This window comes from Phycodurus eques, chromosome 6, assembly GCF_024500275.1.
Source record: "Phycodurus eques isolate BA_2022a chromosome 6, UOR_Pequ_1.1, whole genome shotgun sequence".
In the NCBI taxonomy this organism is placed as follows: domain Eukaryota; kingdom Metazoa; phylum Chordata; class Actinopteri; order Syngnathiformes; family Syngnathidae; genus Phycodurus; species Phycodurus eques.
The window spans coordinates 17,495,063-17,513,778 of record NC_084530.1 but is presented as its reverse complement, the minus strand read 5'-3'; the positions used below and the strand labels follow the sequence as shown (position 1 = coordinate 17,513,778).

Sequence of the window (18,716 nt, the reverse complement as noted above, 5' to 3'; positions counted from 1 at the left end):
CCTTGAACATTGTGTACCATATTCAGTGTTCCCCTGCTATTTGTGGGGGATAGGGACTAAGCCCTGCTAACAAATAGCAAAAATCTGCAAGTAACAGATGCCCCCCTAAAAAGGTTTATACAATAGTTGCCCATAGATACACAAGATGGCAAACTGCTACTTTCGTCTAAATGAAACCCCTCAACTTCAACATAGTTCGTTGGCACAAAGATGCCACAAGATGGCACCAAACCAATACTTACACATGTGAATCTGCGAGTCAAAAATATGTGGGGATTGTGGTTGGATGTTTGGTGGTGGTCGGAGGGGCCATAGGCACAGAATGGCAGCCACGCTTCCATTACACTGCCGCAGGGTAGCTGTGGCCACACATGTAGCTTACCACCACCAGGGTGTGACTGAGGAGTGACTGAATAATGCGTAGAATGCTAAAGCGTCTTTGAGTGCTAGAAAAGTGCTATATGAGTGTAATTCATGATTATTATTATTATTATTATCATCACTGTACATTATATACATGAATATTGTACACCGTGAAACATATATACCAAGAACAATCTACAGTATATCATATTCATACCATGAAATTATTTAGTGAAAGTTACAGTGTATTGTGAATGTACATTGCTTATAAGAGCAGTGTGTGTTTCAACTGTGGAACTGATGTCTTATTGACGTGTTTTAGTTCCAGACTGAGTTTCATGAACCCCGACAAAGACGATCTGGGCCGTTACTCCGTGCTGGTCACAGACACAGACGGCGTGTCCGCCAGCCACACGCTCACTGAGGACGGTAAGCCAGGCCACAGCCATCATCTGCTAACCTATCAAAATCTATATTTCACACTGCTTGTCATTCCCCGCAGCACTCAACTCCATGCTGGAGCTCAGCCATGCCATCAGGAACCCCAGTGAGTATTACAATTACACTGTCAGGTCATCAGGCTCTGCCAAGCAGAGGTGGGAGACTCGAGGCACCTGACTTGACTCGAGTCAGACTCAAGTCGACAGTTTTAGGAATTGGGATTTTCTTGCCTAAAACCTATGAAAGACTTGACTTTTACTCGCAAGTATAGATATTGAGTGAAACGTGTCTCATGTACCAGTATACCATATGCGCAAGATGACTTTACAACTTGCTAAAACCATAATGACTTGGCTACACTTGGTTGAAATTTAGTGGGGACTTTTTGCCAAAGTAACTTGGGACAGTAGCTTGAAACTTGAAGCTTGAGACTTACCTATGACTTGCACATATAATAATAATAATAGTAATAAAAATAAAAATAACTTTATTTATATATTATTTTTCAAAAAGAAAGGTACAGAGCGCTTAACAATAAAACAGGTAAGCAACATCGGCCATAATACAAACAATAAATGGGAGAAGAGATTTTTAAATAAGACATTGAGTTTGCTTGTTTGATATCTTCAGGCAGGGAGTTTCCACAGTCGAGGGGCTCGGGTTGAAAAGGCCCTGTCACCAGAGGTGGGTAGAGTAGCCAAATATTGTACTCAAGTAAGAGTACTGTTACTTGACAATAATGTGACTCAAGTAAAAGTAAAAAGTATTCCTCCAAAAATTACTTGAGTAAGATTAAAAAGTACACAGTGAAAAAACTACTCAACTATTGAGTAAATCGTGAGTAACTTCTGATTTTTTTCATGAAAGCATGAACATAAATTTAAAAACAAAATTAAATGTGAAATTTCTGATAAATGTGTGTGTGTGTGTGTGTGTGTGTGTGTGTGTGTGTGTACAGTGTGTGCGAGATTACCACATGCCCCAAGAGATGCATGTTTTACAGGTATTTGGTAAAATAGGGCTAATGTGGGCTAATATGTCTAGCCAAAGCAACAACAAAACATCTGCAATTAACCACAAGGTGTTTTCTCAAGTTATAACTGGGCTGAAATATCCACGTTTGGGCAGACAGTGCCAGACAAATACTACAATACATGTAAGCTGTTGTTTTTCTTCGTCTAAATGTAAACACAAGTCGCGGGCCGTTGTCTTCAATGGCAACCACAATCTTTCGAACATGGTCGCCACTTAAGTACGTCGATTAGCCAGGCTGGCTTATCTAGTGTTTATACCATATATATATACCCAATTTATACCCAATAGAAGATGTTGTGTGAGGTCATGTGACTTCCTTGTGTCGTTTGATTGGTGAACTAGACTTAAACGTCCCCAGCGCTTTAATTGGTTTGGCGCAAACAGCGTCCAATGCGGAAGTCAAAGTTGTAGTTGAAACAGATATGTTGCAAATGAAATAGTTGATAAATAAACAATAATAGATAAATAAAAGTTGCGAGCGGCATTGAGATTATTGGAACAAGGAGTAAAAGTACATTTTCTTCTTAACATAAATACTTGAGTAAAAGTAAAAAGTATACAGTATTAAAAGTACCCTGACAAGTACAATTTACCCAAAATGCTACTTGAGTAAATGTAACGGAGTAAATGTAGCGCATTACTACCCACCTCTGCCTGTCACCCTTAGTGACCAGGTGTAATATGTGACTTACTCCCACCTGTGGCACCTAACCAACTACTACTAAACTTTGTCTCCTCGACGCAGTCGTCCCACTCAAGCACGGCCTCAACTATGAGGTACTGGAGAAAGGCCATGTGCGCTTCTGGGTGCAGGCCATCAAGCTTTCGCCCGCCGTGACATACAGGTTCATCGTGAACGACAAGGAGTTGACCAGCGGCGAGGTAAGTGTCAAGGAAATGACGTAGTGCACAAACTTGCAGCCATTGGCGGTTCTGGAGGGTGGGGGGGCAGTTGGCAAACACTGTGTCTTGACACCCCCTGAATTTTTCAAATTCAATGGAACAAAATCTCTTGGAGGAGGTAGTCTTTGAAGGCTCCTGGAATTCTCCCAAAATGGCTGCTTCAAACTAAAATGGCCAACTTTCTGTTCAATTCTGGGCATGAGTACTTGAGTACCTGTTTTGATTGAGATGTCCATGCAGTTTAGCATCGATTAGTGAAACTGATGTCGGGTGCTCATTTTTTCTAACTTTCAAGGGGGCGCTACTAGGTGAGTTTTGGGGTGTTGTGTTGGGGACCCTTAAAATACAAACCATCACATCAGGGCACATGTGCTTGCCAAGGTTTGGGAGTTTGCGGGCATGTTCAGGCCCCCAAAAAGGTGATTGAATCATCCGGAGAATAATGATAAACAGCAATTTCTGTGTATTTATTGCAGGGCCACAAGATAAATCACGATGTGTCTACGGGCGTCATCCAGATGATCGTAGACAATTTCACCCGAGACAGCGAGGGCACATACACGATGCAAATCCATGACGGCAAGGCCAAAGCGCAGAGTTCCCTGGTCCTTGTTGGAGATGGTAAACCTGATTCCTAAACCGCTCGCTGTGGTAGTATTAGCATAGATGCTAACGTTAGCTCCATACTTTGTCTTTGGCTTTGTGCGTCCAGTCTTCCTGGCGGTTCTGAAGGAAGCCGAGTTCCAGAGGAGAGAGTATGTCAGGAAGCAAGGTCAGCTCCATGTGTTTGTCACTTCACTTTGTAGCTGTTTGTGTAGTTGATCACAGAGTTTGGCATGTTTTCTAGTTGTTAGTTTTTATCAGTTTTTTGGGGTTGTTTTTTGCTTTGTTTTGTAGTTGATGGTGTTTGTCACTCGTTCTTGTAGATGTTTGTCACTTATTTTTCCACTTTTGTGGGAACAGTTCACTCTTCGTCACTTTGTCGTTGCTGTTCGTCGTGTGTCATTTTTTTTTCTCACTCGTTTTTGTTGTTCATCGTGTTTGTAACTATTTTTTGTAGCTATTTATAGTATTGTTTTGTTGTTTTTGTAGTTCACAGTTTGTCACTTTCTTTTTTTAACAGTTCTGTTTGTCACTTGTTTGTAGTTGTTCACTGTGTTTGTCACTTGTTTTTCTTGTCTGTGTTCAATCTGTGTCACTTGTTTTTGTTGTTGTTCATGGTGTTGTCAGTTATTTTTGTCATTGTTCATGGTGTTTGTCACTATTATTGTAGTTCTTAATGGTGTTTGATGCATCTCACTTTTCATAATTATGTTTAGTTGTGCAGTGTTAGTCATATGTTCTGTAGTTTTTCACATTATTTGTTACTTTGTTTTATTTATGTTGTTCACAGTGTTTGTCACTTGGTTTAGTAGTTGTTCGTGGTGATTGTTTTTTGACATTTATTTTTGTACTTTTTCATGTTGTTTGCCACTTTGTTTTGTAGTTGTTTGTGGGATTTGTCAAAGTTTGGTAGTGGTTTCCTGTGTTTTTCACTTTCTTCTGTAGTGGTTTCCTGTTTGTCGTTGTCGTTTCTCACTTTTTTCCATTTGGTGATTGTTTTGTAGTTTTCTAGTTGTTCATCAAGGTTTCCACTTTCAGGTGCACATTTCTCAGAGTACCTGACTTTCACCGTCAATGAGGACTGCACCGTGATGCTGACCTGCAAGGTCTTACACATGGGCCATGTTGTGTTTGTGGCATTTGTCATGCATTGCGCTCAACGTGTGCGGGTGTGTCTCTATCCAGGTGGCCAACGTGAAAAAGGAGACCACCTTCCACTGGTACAAAGAAGACGAGGAGATGGTTCCGGAAACTCCCCCCAACGTCATGACGGGAGCCTGCGCTCTCCCTATCCCGCTGGTGAGTGACTGGTCACCACATCTTTCGGGTATTGATTGATTGATTGATTGATTGTTTGCTACAGTTTTCCAGGAAGGATCAGGCCGTGTACAAGGCCGTGATCGGAGATGAGCGTGGAAAGGACACGTCCACCTATGACATCTCAGGACAAGGTACTTCCTGTTCCTCTCCCTGTTCCTATTCCGGGTTCTGTCCCTGTTCCGGTTCCTGTCCCTGTCCCTGTTCCTTCATTTGACGCATCTTTGTGTTCTTCCTTTGCAGTCTTTGATGACATCATCAACGCCATCGCAAGGATCGCTGGTAGGTCTACAGTATATACCATATACGGTATACATTAACCATTAAATGCTATGTACAGTCTATACTGTGAGCATTCTATATCATTTACACTATATACAGTTCATAGCATACACCCTCTACATTATATACCATGAACATTATGCAACATGCATAGTACTGCATATACCATGGACCGTATATACCAGTGGTCACTAACTGGCGGACTGCAGTCTGGGTCCAGACCCAGAAGCAGTCCCATATGGACCCACACCATAGTCAAAAAAAGAAAGGTTGTGATTCAAGACATACAGGGCAATTTTATTATTAAGTGGTGCAGCATTACAAGCTTTACGGTAGTGACGAACCGTACTGACCAATCACATGCGAGTTCATTCACCCCCTTCAGCCAATCAAATCAGATCTCAGGCGCAGCCCAGACAGAGCCGAGGGGAAAACGTAGCAGGGGAGAGAGAAACAGTTCGGGGTAGAAGTTGAGTTAAAGATGGAGAAAAGCCATTATGAAACAAAACATAAAGATTTTGAACTAAAATAACCTCTAAAACGAGTCAGTTGTTAAGATTTGTTGAATTAAAATATGTAAAATTGTTTGAGACTTAACTGTTGTGTCAATTAAGATGCCAAACAGAAAAGGGGAAACTCAAACCTTTTTATTTTTCTGATGTTTAGCGCTTCATTTGAACTTTCTCATTTGATTTACTTGCTCTTATTTTGAAATGTGCTGCTTTTGTGCTTTTATTTAGTAAATGAGAGAACACAGTTGTGCTCATATGTTTGATTACCCGGGCAGAATTTGTAAGATGTATACAATTCTTTAAAGAAAACATTAACGGCCAGGCAAAACACATTTATTTTTAAAGGAATTCAAATTAAACCGTCATGCATTTCATTCAACAAAAAATAACCATAAAGAAAATAATGATGGTCCTTATCTTATTTTAAAAAACAATATTTCACAAATTCTGCCAGGGTATGTAAACTTATGAGCACAACTGTACATATCAGCAGTCATACGTATATGTTTAGTTCTGTGTTACTTAACAATAATAAATGCCAAAAGGTTTTTGGATTTGACTTAGGTATTGATTACGAGCAGATGTTGACGACTAGGCAGGCTACTTAAATATATACTATCACAATAAATAATGCAAAGCATATTTATTCATATAGCACGTCACACACAAAGTAACTCAATGTGCTGTACATAATTAAAAGAATTAAAAAAAACACCTTATCAAAATTGAAAACAAATGGAAAAATAAAAAAATCCAATTAAAACAGCGTAAAGTGCAAGAATGATTATTTAAAAGTGGAAATCCTCTCTAAAGGATGAGAAAAAAGAAGGGTTTTTAACCTGGACTTGAAAACATTGACACTTGGGGCTGACGTCGCTTCTGTTGGCAACTTATTCCATTTGTGTGCAGGATAACAGCTAAATGCTGCTTCACTATGTTTGCTTTGGACTCTGTGCTCCACTATTTGACCTGAGTGTGTAGATCTCAGAGCCCTAAAGAGTTTATATACCATTAGCATTTCTTTCATGTATTCAGGACCTAAACCATTTAGTGATTTATAGACCAATAGCAGAACTTTAAACTCTATTCTAAAGCTGACTGGAGCCAGTGTTGCTTCAAGAAATGTTCTCAATCGGGAACTTTAAAAAAAAATGTCGAATACCCGATATATACCATACGGTATACATGACTAGTATATATTATGCAGTGTATACAGTATATCACAGCGCGATGTGCATTTCAGGCGATTCGGCTTCTGAACTGGTGCTCCAGTGTACTCCGGAGGGTATCCGTCTGCAGTGCTACATGAACTACTACACGGAGGAGATGAAGACCGTGTGGAAACACAAGTACAATTTATTTTCTCAAATATGGTTTTGTAGTTGTTCCTGGTGTTTGTTTGTCACTTGTTTTTGTTGTTGTTCACGGTGCTTGTCAATTTTTTTGAATTTCTTCACTGTATTTGTTATTTTTGGGAGTTGTTTGTGGTGTTTGAGCTTTGTTTATGTATTGTAGTTGTTCATTGTGTTTGTCACGTCACTTCTTTTTAGTTGTTGGTCGTGTTTGATCTTTGTTTCTTGTTTTTGTAGTTTATAGTGTTTCTCACTTGCTTTGTTGTTGTTTAAGTTGTCGATCACTTTTTTTCTAGTTGTTCACTGTGTCTGTCACTCTTTATGTAATTGTGCAAGGTGTTGGTCACTTCTTTATGTAGTTGTTCACGATGTTTGTCATATTTTTCTAGTTGTTCATGGTGTTTGTCACTATATGTAGTTGTTCAAGGTGTTACTTATTTGTATAGTTGTTCACAGTTTTTGTAGTTGTTCACGGTGCTTGTCATTTGTGGTCGTTGGTGGTGGTGTATGATCCTTATCACTTGATTTTGTAGTTTTTCATGGTGTTTGTCACTTATTGGAGTAGTTGCTCAAAGTGTCAGTCACATGTTTATGTAGTGGTTCATGGTGTTTGTCACTTGTCTTTGTAGTTGTTCGTGGTGATTTATGTCAAGAAACAACCATGACGCTGGATGCTTTTACGTTAGCCACGTGCCAACGAGCATAATAGTCAAGAAGCGATTGATGCTAGCTCGTTGTCCCGTACGACGTCGCCCCCTGCAGGGAGAGCAAGATCGCCTCCTCTGAGAAGATGAGGATCGGCGGCACGGCCGAGATGGCCTGGATGCAGATTTGCGACCCGTCAGACAAGGAGAAGGGTCTGTACACCATCGAGATCTCTGACGGCGTCAAGACCCACGCCAGGACCTTCGATCTCTCTGGACAAGGTAAGGTCTTCAGTTACCCACATTTGAATGTAGTATATGATGTCATTGTGTAGGAATCCAAAGTTAGACAAATAAGTAGCCCCTGCCACCAGTTTCGCCAATTGACACAAAATTGGATGGATGTTTCTATCATAATAAGATGTACAAAAAAGTCTCAAGAACCCTTGCCCAAAATTGAATAGGAAGTTGGTTTGAAGCAGTTATTTTGCACTTAGTAACACCCCCTGGAAAGCTCGAGAAAAATCAGCCCCTAACACTAGTTTCACCAATCAATGGAGTGGACATGTCTATCATAACAGGATGCACAAAAAAGTCTCCTAAGTGTCCTAAATTGAACAAGAAGTTGGCCATTTTGGTTTGCAGCAGCAAATTCTGTCTCATGACTTGATGACATTTGGACAATGAATCCCCACCCCCAGGGTGATTTTTTTTCTTTTCTTGATGGAAGCTTTGAACAAGATGTTGAAATGTTGTTTGTTGTTCCACAGCTTACACCGACGCCTATGAGGAGTACCTGAGATTAAAGTTAGTCGTTTGTTAATGTCAATATTGACGCTGTGTTCTCAATGCGTGTTCTTATTCAAACTTGACTTGTTCTGTTCTTTCAGGGCTGCTGCGTTTGCGGAGAAAAGTGAGTATTCAGGCCTGATGTCTGCTCTGGTGTCCATTCAATTTAAAGTGAGCACGACCAATGCATTTGTGCGTCTCCACAGACCGCGGCCGAGTGCTGGGCGGCCTGCCCGACGTGGTCACCATCATGGAGGATAAGGTACACTGAAAAAACAAAACTGAAATAGCCATGTAGTGGTTCACTGTGTTCACACACTCACATACACACAGCAGTTGCAATTGCAAACATGTCAGCTTCAGGCAAAGCTCCAGTTCTCCAGTCGCATTCCAGCCCGAGTCGTGTTGGAGCACACGGGAAGTAAACACCATACCGTGCCCTCATCATTTCAACCATGTAATGCATTTATTATACATTCAAGTAAAGAAACTGCAACTACCAAGCGGAGCCACTGATAGTGTAGCAGTTCACATAGCTGACTCTCAATTCCCACTCAACCTTTAATTTATTAGCGACCAGTCCCAGGGCGGAGTCCACCATAACATAGACCATGTACACTATATACCATGGATACAGTAACATCCATCCATCCATTTTCTACACTGCTTGCTCCTCACTAGGGTCACGGGCGTGCTGGAGCCTATCTCACCTAACTCCGGGTGAGAGGCGGGGTACACCCTGAACTGGTCGCCAGCCAATCGCAGGGCACATAGAAATAAACAACCATTCACACTCACATTCACACCTACAGGCAATTTAGAGTCTTCAATTAACCTACCATGCATGTTTTTGGGATGTGGGAGGAAACCGGAGTACCCGGAAAAAACCCACGCAGGCACGGACAGAACATGCAAACTCCACACAGGTGAAGCCGGATTTGAATCCGGGTCCTCAGAACTGTGAGGCAGATGTCCTAACCAGTCGTCCAGCGTGCCGCCCCTCGTACGTATAACGTATAATATTCATGTACGTATAACGTACATGAATATTATACACTATGTACAGTAAATACCGTACCAGTATATACTATGAACACTACACAGAAAGTATAACATTTACAGTATATACCATGAACACTATATGCCGTAAATTACCATTGTATACATTTACATTAAATACCATATAAATGTACGTATATCATGAAAATTGTTTGTACAATGTACAGTATTTTATATACTGTACATTGTACAAACAATTACTTAAGTCAGAGTACTGTTACTTTTGAATAATATGACTCAAGTAAAAGTAAAAAGTACTCCTCCAAATAATTACTTGAGTAGAAAGTACTCAGTGAAAAAACTACTCAAGTACTGAGTAACTAGTGAGGAACTTCTGATTTATTTTTTTTAAATCAGAGCATGAACTTCAAATAATATAATAAATACATAATTTAAAAAATGCTCTTATACTATATGGTTTCCAGTTAAACAGCACAAAACTGTCGGTTCACCAGGCATCTTACAAAAACAGGAACAAGGCTTCTGAGGATATAAAAAGTATACATCCCCCTTTTCAAGTGCCAGGTTTTTGAGATTTTTAACCAAGATGAATAATTTTAAAACATTTTCCACCATTAATATGATCTAGAATTTGTACAACTCAACTGGTTTATTTTTTAGATACGCACACAATTATTGATAAATGAAAGTAGCGAACGGCATTTAGATGATTGTAACAGAGTAAAAGTTACTGTTTCTTCTTAACATAAAAACCTGAGTAAAAGTTAAAAGTATGTTTCATTAAAACTACTCTGACAAGTACATTTTATACAAAACGTTACTTGAGTAAATGTAACGGAGTAAATATAGCACGTTCGTACCCTCCTCTGAGTAGATAAAATGTACATTATATACTACTATGTACAGTAAATACAGCATGCACAGTATATACCATGATATATATACCATTTATACCATGTGCATTTTTTTCATTACATTTCATTTCCATTGAAACATCCTACTAATATACAGTATGTGTCCAGTATATACTGTGAATATTATATCCGAGGTACAGTATACAATGAACAAATACATAATGTGTACTGTACAGTAGCCTGTGAAACAGTAACGTTATTTTATACAGTAAATACCATGCCCGTACATACCACAAACATTTATTATATACAGCATTCACCATGAACATTATATAATATGTACAGTGCAGACATGAACATTGCATAATTTGTACAGGAAATGCAATACCCGTATACAGTATACCATGACAGTTGTATATACAGTATAACTAGGTATAGCATGACCATTGTACTGTGGAGTACAGTCTATATATTAAATACCACATCTGTATATACTATGTACTGTACAGTATACACCATAAACATTGTATATGGACAGTGGACCCCCGCTAATCGTGGAGGATAGGGACCGGGCCAGACCGCAAATAGCGAAAATCAGCAGATAATTGACGCCCATTATAATTGTGTTTAATAACAGCTTTTGGAGGGTTGGTTCCCCCCTAGACAAGAAAAAAAAACAAAAGGAAAAAAGAAAACAAATGGATAAAATTGAAAAACATTTTGAATGTTTTTTGTTTTTTTTTCAAAATTCTGCGAATAGGTGAATCCGTGGGTGCCAAACTATGAGTATGCGGGCTCCGCTCTACATTATATCCCCATATATACATAAACATTATATACTTAACACTATATACCATGAACATTATATACCATGGACACTATACACCATAGCATCCATCCAACCATTCTCAATACAACTTATCCTGTTTAATGTCACGGCGCGCTGGAGCCTATCCAAGCTGATTTTAGGTGAAGGGGGACTACACCCTGAACTGGTCGCCAGTCAGTCACATATAGACACGGACAACCATTTGCACTCAGATTCATACCATCATTGAGTGGGAACTGAACCCACACTGCCCGCACAAAGTCAGGCAAATGTACCACCACACCATCAGTGACTTACATCATAGCATATATACCATAGGGTATACGTATACCATAACAGTAACTACCTACATTATGTGGGAGCAATTCCCACTCAATGCACGCTTTACAATCACCCTGCGGTTGATTGGCGACGAGTTCAGGGTGAAATTCGCCATACCTCCTACTGTAATAAGAGCAATTGTCTACATGGTGTACATCATTTATTGGTCCACCTGAGTACCCAGTCTTTAATTTCAGACGTGGTCTCGAGGGCTACCCATTTTGACAAACATTGCTTGCCTTTCCCTTTGGCCTTGTCCAGTCCCTGAGCCTGACCTGCACAGTATGGGGCGAGCCCACTCCCGAGGTCACCTGGTTCAAGAACGAGCAGGAAGTGGCCTCTAATGAGCACACCAGGATTACCTTTGACGGCGGAAAATTCTCCAGCCTGGTCATCAACCAGGTCACGCCTGAAGACTCGGGCAAGTACAGCATCAACGTGCGCAACAAGTACGGCGGCGAATTTGTGGAAATCACCGTCAGCGTATACCGGCACGGAGAGCAGATCCCAGAGTCCAAGCTGGGCCAGACCAAGATGGCCACGCCCGCTGTTATACCGCCCTCCAAGACACCTACCCCTGCCCCGTCTAAGACCCAGACCCCGGCCCTGTCCATGAAGAGCCCCACACCCGCCTCCACCCCCAAATCCCCGACCCCGGCTCCCAAATCCCCCACTCCGGCCCCTAAATCTCCCACCCCGGGCCTGAAATCTCCTACCCCAGCCCCCAAATCTCCCACCCCGACCCCCAAATCTCCAGGCTTCAAGTCTCCAACCCCCTTTGGAAAGTCCCCGACTCCAACCCCCAAGTCCTCTACCCCCACCCCGACACCTAAGTCCCCGACCCCCAGTGTCAAGTCGCCCACTCCACCCAGATTCATGAAGTCTCCAACCCCACCCAGGAAGTAGGTGGTGGCCCACCCTGCCCTTAAAGTCCCTCACCCCTGGCCTGAAATCTCCAGACATCAAGTCTCTGACTTTCTTGGGAATGTCCCCAACTCCAGCTCCCAAGTTCCTGACACATACCCTGACACCAAAGGTCCCTGACCCCTAGCGTCAAGTCGCCCATTAAGAGTCAGGAAGTCCCTCACCCCAGGCCTAAAATCTCCCACTGCAATCTACAACTTTCCAACTCGCTTGGCAATGTCCCCAACTCTAGCCCCAAAGTCCCTGACGCATTGCCCGACACCAAAGTTCTCAACCCCCAGCGTCAGGTCACCCACTCCACCCAGATTCATAAAATCTCCAATCCCATCCAGGAGGTAGGTGGCGCTTCAACCTGTCCTTGAAGTCACCCACTCCACCCAGATTCATGAAGTCTCCAAATCCCATCCAGGAGCTAGGTGGTGGCCCAACCTGGCCTTGAAGTCCCTCACCCCCGGCCTGAAATCTCCAGGCATCAAGTCTCTGACTTTCTTGGGAATGTCCCCAACTCCAGCCCCCAAGTTTCCCAAACATACCCTGACACCAAAGGTCCCTGACCCTCAGCATCAAGTCGCCCATCTAGATTCAGGAAGTCTCCAATCCTGCCAAAGAAGTAGGTGGTGGCCCACTTTAGCCCCAAATTTGCCACACCCCAGCCTTGAAATCTCCCACCTGACCCCCAAATCTCAAGGCTTCAAGTCTCCAATCCCTTTGGGAAAGTCCCCAACTCCAGCACCTAAGTCCCGGACCCCCAGCATCAAGTCTCCTGCTCTGACCAGATTCAGGAAGTCTCCAACCCCATCCTGGAAGTAGGTAGTGGTGAAGGTTTATAGTATAAGCGTGAACGTGGTAGTCACGAAACATAAAGAAAAAAATCTAACTTTTATGGTGACATCGAATATTTGCTTGATGAGACATGTTGAAAAGCTGCACCTTCCGCTACGTTACATGCTAGCAGAATGCCTGGTGGGGGGCGTCGAAGTGTGGCAGTTAGCACTTCTTGTTTTGGAACCAAATGTAACAAGCGTTTTTATTTGGAAGATCATCTTAAGTGATCAGCATCAAAGGGGACATTCAGTATCTAGTATACCAATTTGTTGTGTTTCTGGAGTTTCTGCCCACCCATCAAATTTAAAATTAAACAACCAAGTCAAGCTTTGTGGCCACAAATTAGCCTTTTGTGTGCACTTTATATCTACAGTATGTTGTGGTCACAATTTATTAAAATGTTCACGTCATGTCTCGGGCTCCGTAGTTTCCTGCTGTTTTTCTATTTTTCCTTTTTTTGGGACTTGTGAAGAGAAATGTTCCCCCTCAATAAACCATGGTACTGACGTATGGACCTGGTCTTGGTTTTTGTGGTGTCATCTGTGAGGTCTGTTGACTGAACAAACCTTTTGTGGCCACAGTTTTGTATTTTGTGGCCACAAAGAAGTATTTTGGGTTCAGTATTTAATGCACACGTTATACTTATTTTCTGGCGACAATTTAGCTTTTTTAAATTAAAAAAAAATTTTTGTTTTGTTTTTTGCAGGAAATATTGCAATTTTTTATTTCATGGCCACAAATTTGCATTTTGTCCGCACGTTATACCTATTTTGGCCATGAAATACTAAATTATGGTAACAATTTAGTATTTTCTGGCCACACATAAACATTTACCTATCAGCAGTTTTAAAAGCAATTAATAACACCACCTTCTCTAAGCATCTATATAACATGGACACACCATTAAAAAAATACATGATAGTGTTTTGGTTCAGCTTCTCACCTACCTTATTAATGTTTCTATTAAAACTGGGCTATTCTCTGACAAATGGAAAAATGCTTCGGTCAAACCTGTTTTAAAATCTGGGAATCTCGAAGTAATGAGTAACTGCAGATCAATTAGTCTTCTTCCAGTCATGTCGAAAGTGCTACAAAAGATACAGTGGGTACGGAAAATTTTCAGACCCCTTTAAATTTTTCACTGTTTGTTATATTGCAGACCTTTGTTAAATCCATCCATCCATCCATCCATCCAGCCAGCCATCCATTTTCTGAGCCGCTCATCCTCACAAGGGTCAAGGGAGTGCTGGAGCCAATCCCAGCTATCATTTAAGATAATGTTTTTCCTCATTAACACATTAACTGCCATTGACGGCTTTAGAAGTCAAATAGCCATGTTAACTGGAAAGGCTGGCAGTGAATGAGTTAATGTACACACATATTGACAGGAAAAAAAATTTCATTGTTGAAATTTTTGCAGATTTTTTTTAAAAAAGAAAAACTGAATTTTCACACAGCCATAAGTATTCAGACCCTTTGCTGTGACACTCATATATTGAACTCGGGTGCTGTCCATTTCTTCTGATGATCCTTAAGATGGTTCTTCACCTTCATTGGAGTCCAGCTGTGTTTGATTATACTGATTGGACTTGATAAGGAAAGCCACACCCCTGTATATATAAGACCTTACAGCTGACAGTGCATGTCAGAGCAAATGAGAATCACGAGGTCAAAGGAACTGGCTGAAGAGCTCAGAGACAGAATTGTGACAAGGCACAGATCTGGCCAAGGTTACAAAAACAATTCTGTTGCACCTAAGGTTCCTAAGAACACAGTGGCCTCCATAATCGTGAAATTTAAAACGTTTGGGACGATCAGAACCCTTCCTAGAGCTGCCCGGCCAGCCAAACTGAGCAACTGGGGTGAAGAGCCTTGGGAAGAGAGGTAAAGAAGAACCCAAAGATCACTGTGGCTGAGCTCCAGAGATGCAGTAGGGAGATGGGAGAAAGTCAACCATTACTGCAGCCTTCCACAACTTGGGGCTTTATGGCAGAGTGGCCTCTCCTCAGTGAAAGACACATGAAAGCCTGCTAAAAAACACCTGAAGGACTCCAAGACGGTGAGAAATAAAATTCTCTGGTCTGATGAGACCAAGATAGGAATTGTTATAAGTGGCATGTGTGGAGAAAACCAGGCACTGCTCATCACCTGTCCAATACTGTCGCAACAGCGAAGCATGATGGTGGCAGCATCATGCTGTGGGTGTGTTTTTCAGCTGCAGGGACAGGGAGACTGGTTGCAATCGAAGAAAAGATGAATGCGGCCAAGTACAGGGATATCCTGGACAAAAACCTTCTCCAGAGTGCTCAGGACCTCAGACTGGACCGAAGGTTCACCTTAAAAAAAAAACAATGACCCAAAGCACACACCTAAAATACGGAAGGAGTGGCTTCAGAACAACTCTGTGACTGTTTTTGAATGGCCCAGCCGGAACCCTGACTTAAATCCAAATGAGCATCTCTGGAAAGACCTGAAAATGGCTGTCCACCAACGTTCCCCATCCAGCCTGGCAGAACTGGAGAGGATCTGCAAGGAGGAATGGCAGAGGATCCCCAAATCCAGGTGTGATAAACTTCATCATTCCCAAAAAGAGTCATGGCTGTATTAGCTCAAAAGGGTGCTTCTACTAAATACTGAGCAAAGGGTCTTAATACTTATGGCCGTGTGATATTTCAGTTTTTCCTTTTTAATAAATCTGCAAAAATTTCAACAATTCCGTTTTTTTTTCTTTCAATATGGGGTGCTGTGTGTACATTAATGAGGAAAAAAATTTACTTAAATTATTTTAGAAAATGGCTGCAAATATAAAAAGAGTGATGATTTTAAGGGAGTCTGAATACTTTCTGTACCCACTGTAGTCTCTGATCAACTTATACACTATTTAGAGACACATCACTATATACATCCTCTGCAGATTGATTTAAGATATCAGACAGCAGAGGCAGCTACCTGTTTATTATTGGAAAATAATCTCTGGATAAAGGAAATTTAGTAAGAGCAGTGTTCCTGGATTTAATGAAGGCCTTTGACATTGTGAACCATGACATTTTAATTTCTAAATTGTCATTGTTTTAATATTTCTGAAAGCTCTCTCATGATTCAACTCATACTTAAAAGTCCATCAACAATGTGTCATGATTAATAACACCAAGTCTGTTTTTTTTTTTTTCAAAACTGAAACAAGAATTCCAAAAGGGAGTGTCTTTGGCTCAACCCTTTTCAGCTTGTACATTAACGACTTGCCAAACATCTGTCCGGTTGTTGTTGTTTTGGGATGTTAAGAAACTGGTTGACAAGTAATTGTGCTTTTATGTTTTTCAGTTCAGTGGTACTTTCACTCTTGGTTAACAGCCTGGGGTCAAACAAATCAGGCAGCGACAAAACCTCTCAGTGTCTCTATAACCGAGCTTTGAAAATCCTGGATGAAAAACCTATTAGACACGATCACTGCCAGGTCTTAAACAAATACAAGATCTTCAGTTTTAGTAATTTTATTAAGTTCCACGTGAAGTTTGTTTTTAAATCTTTAAATGGGCTAGCTCCTCCACCCTTCTGTGCATATACAGTATAAAGAGACTGCAAACCTGCGTCAGATCCACTCGAGCAGGATCAGAAACTGTGTCATTTCATTTAGCAAAACACCATTTTCTCAGACAGCCTCCTCTGTGAAAGGGGTGAAATTCTAGAATTCTCTGCCTGAAAATCTGAAATGCATAATAAACAACTATTTTTAATATCATGGCCACAAATGTGGACAGCGGTGAGGGATGCCGTCAAGTTGAAGAAGGAGTCCTATCGGGCCTTTTTGGTCTGTGGGACTTTTAAGGCAGATGATGGGTACCAGCTGGCCAAGTGGAATGCAGCTTTGGTGGTCGCTGAGGCAAAAATGGGAGTAGTTCGGTGAGGCCATGGAGAACGACTTCCGGACGGCTTCGAGGATATTCTAGCCCACCATCCGGGGTCTCAGAAGGGGGAAGACCATCAACACTGTGTATAGTGAGGATGGGGCACTGCTGAACTCGACTCGGGATGTTGTGAGTCGGTGGGGAGAATACTTCAAAGACCTCCTCAATTCCACCGACACGCCTTCCCATGAGGAAGCAGTCTGGGATCTCTGAGGCGGGCTCTCCTATCTCTGTGGTTGAGGTCACCGAGGTGGTTAAAAAGCTCCTTGGTGGCAAGGCCCCAGAGGTGGATGAGATTCCTAAAGGCTCTGGATGGTGTGGGGTTGTCCTGTTCCTCCCCAACATCGCGTGGTCATCGGGGACAGTGCCACTGGATTGGCAGACTGGGGTGGTGGTCCCCTTTTTTAAGAAGGGGAACTGGAAGGTGTGTTCCAAATACAGGGGGATCACACACCTCAGCCTACCTGGTAAGGTCTATAGGGGTGCTGGAGAGGAGGGTCCATCGGGAAGTCGAAACTCAGATTCAGGAGAAGCAGTGTGGTTTTCGTCCTGGCCGTGGAATAGTGGACCAGCTCTACACCCTCGGCTGGGTCCTTGAGGGTGCATGGGAGTTCGCCCAACCAGTCTACATGTGTTTTGTGGAATTGGAGAAGGCGTTCAACTGTGTCCCTCGGGGAGTCATGTGGGGGGTGCTTCGTGAGTATGGGGTACCAAATCCCCTGATACGGGCTGTTCGGTCCCTGTACAACCAGTGTCAGAGTTTGATCCGCATTGCTGGTAGTTAGTCGGACTCGTTTCCGGTGAGGGTTGGACTCTGCCAAGACTGCCCTTTATCACCGATTCTGTTCATAACTTTTATGGACATAATTTCGAGACGCAGCTAAGGCGTAGAGGGGGTCCGGTTTGGTGGCCTCAGTAATGCATCTCTGCTTTTTGCAGATGATGTGGTTCTGTTGGCTTCATCAAGCCGTGATCTCCAACTCCCACTGGTGCGGTTCGCACCCGAGTGTGAAGCGGCTGGGATGAAAATCAGCACCTCAAAATCTGAGACCATTGTCCTCAGTCGGAAAAGGGTGGAGTGCCGTCTCCAGGTCAGGGATGATATCCTGTCCCAAGCGGAGGAGTTCAAGTATCTTGGGGTCTTGTTCACGAGTGAGGAAAGAATGGAAAAGGAGATTGACAGGCGGCTCGGTGCAGCGTCTGCAGTGATGCGGAATTTGTATCGGTCCGTTGTGGTGAAGAAGGAGCTAAGCCAAAAGGCGCAGGTCTTTATTTACCGGTCGATCTATGTTCCTAGCCTCCCCTATGGTCACGAGCTGTGGGTCGTGGCCGAAAGAACAAGATCCTACATACAAGTGGCCAAAATGAGTTTCCTCCATAGGGTGTCCGGGCTCTCCCTTAGCGATAGGGTGAGAAGCTCGGTCATCCAGGCGGATCTTAGAGTAGAGCCGTAGCTCCTCCACATTGAGAGGAGCCAGATGAGGTGGTTCGGGCATCTGATTAGGATGCCTCCTGGACGCCTCCCTGGTGAGGTGTTCCGGGCACGTCCCACTGGGAGGAGACCCCGGGGACGACCCAGGACACGCTGGAGAGACTGCGTCTCCCGGCTGCACTACACTACAAAGACAATATATTTAATGTTCAAACTGATAAACTTCATTCCTTTTAGAATTTTATGGTTGCAACACATTCCAAAAAAGCTGGGACAGGTGGCAAAAAAGACTGAGAAAGTTGAGGAATGCTCATCAAACACCTGTTGGGAACATCCCACAGGTGAACAGGCTAATTGGGAACAGG

General features: G+C 42.5%; 1 protein-coding gene across 1 annotated transcript in view; it reads left to right on the top strand.

Annotated features, from left to right (window-relative positions):
* Positions 1–13,497, top strand: part of LOC133403843 (M-protein, striated muscle-like) — a 38,186-nt gene extending 24,689 nt beyond the window's left edge. Inside the window, exons 20-34 of the mRNA XM_061679180.1 lie at positions 686–792; positions 866–910; positions 2,585–2,721; positions 3,219–3,363; positions 3,455–3,514; positions 4,384–4,451; positions 4,531–4,644; positions 4,709–4,796; positions 4,906–4,944; positions 6,700–6,805; positions 7,571–7,734; positions 8,223–8,259; positions 8,343–8,365; positions 8,448–8,503; positions 11,527–13,497. Of these exons, the coding sequence (XP_061535164.1) occupies positions 686–792; positions 866–910; positions 2,585–2,721; positions 3,219–3,363; positions 3,455–3,514; positions 4,384–4,451; positions 4,531–4,644; positions 4,709–4,796; positions 4,906–4,944; positions 6,700–6,805; positions 7,571–7,734; positions 8,223–8,259; positions 8,343–8,365; positions 8,448–8,503; positions 11,527–12,171 (1,834 nt within the window). The 3' untranslated portion in view covers positions 12,172–13,497. The remainder of the gene's footprint in view (positions 1–685; positions 793–865; positions 911–2,584; positions 2,722–3,218; positions 3,364–3,454; positions 3,515–4,383; positions 4,452–4,530; positions 4,645–4,708; positions 4,797–4,905; positions 4,945–6,699; positions 6,806–7,570; positions 7,735–8,222; positions 8,260–8,342; positions 8,366–8,447; positions 8,504–11,526) is intronic.
* The last annotated feature ends 5,219 nt before the right edge of the window (positions 13,498–18,716 follow it).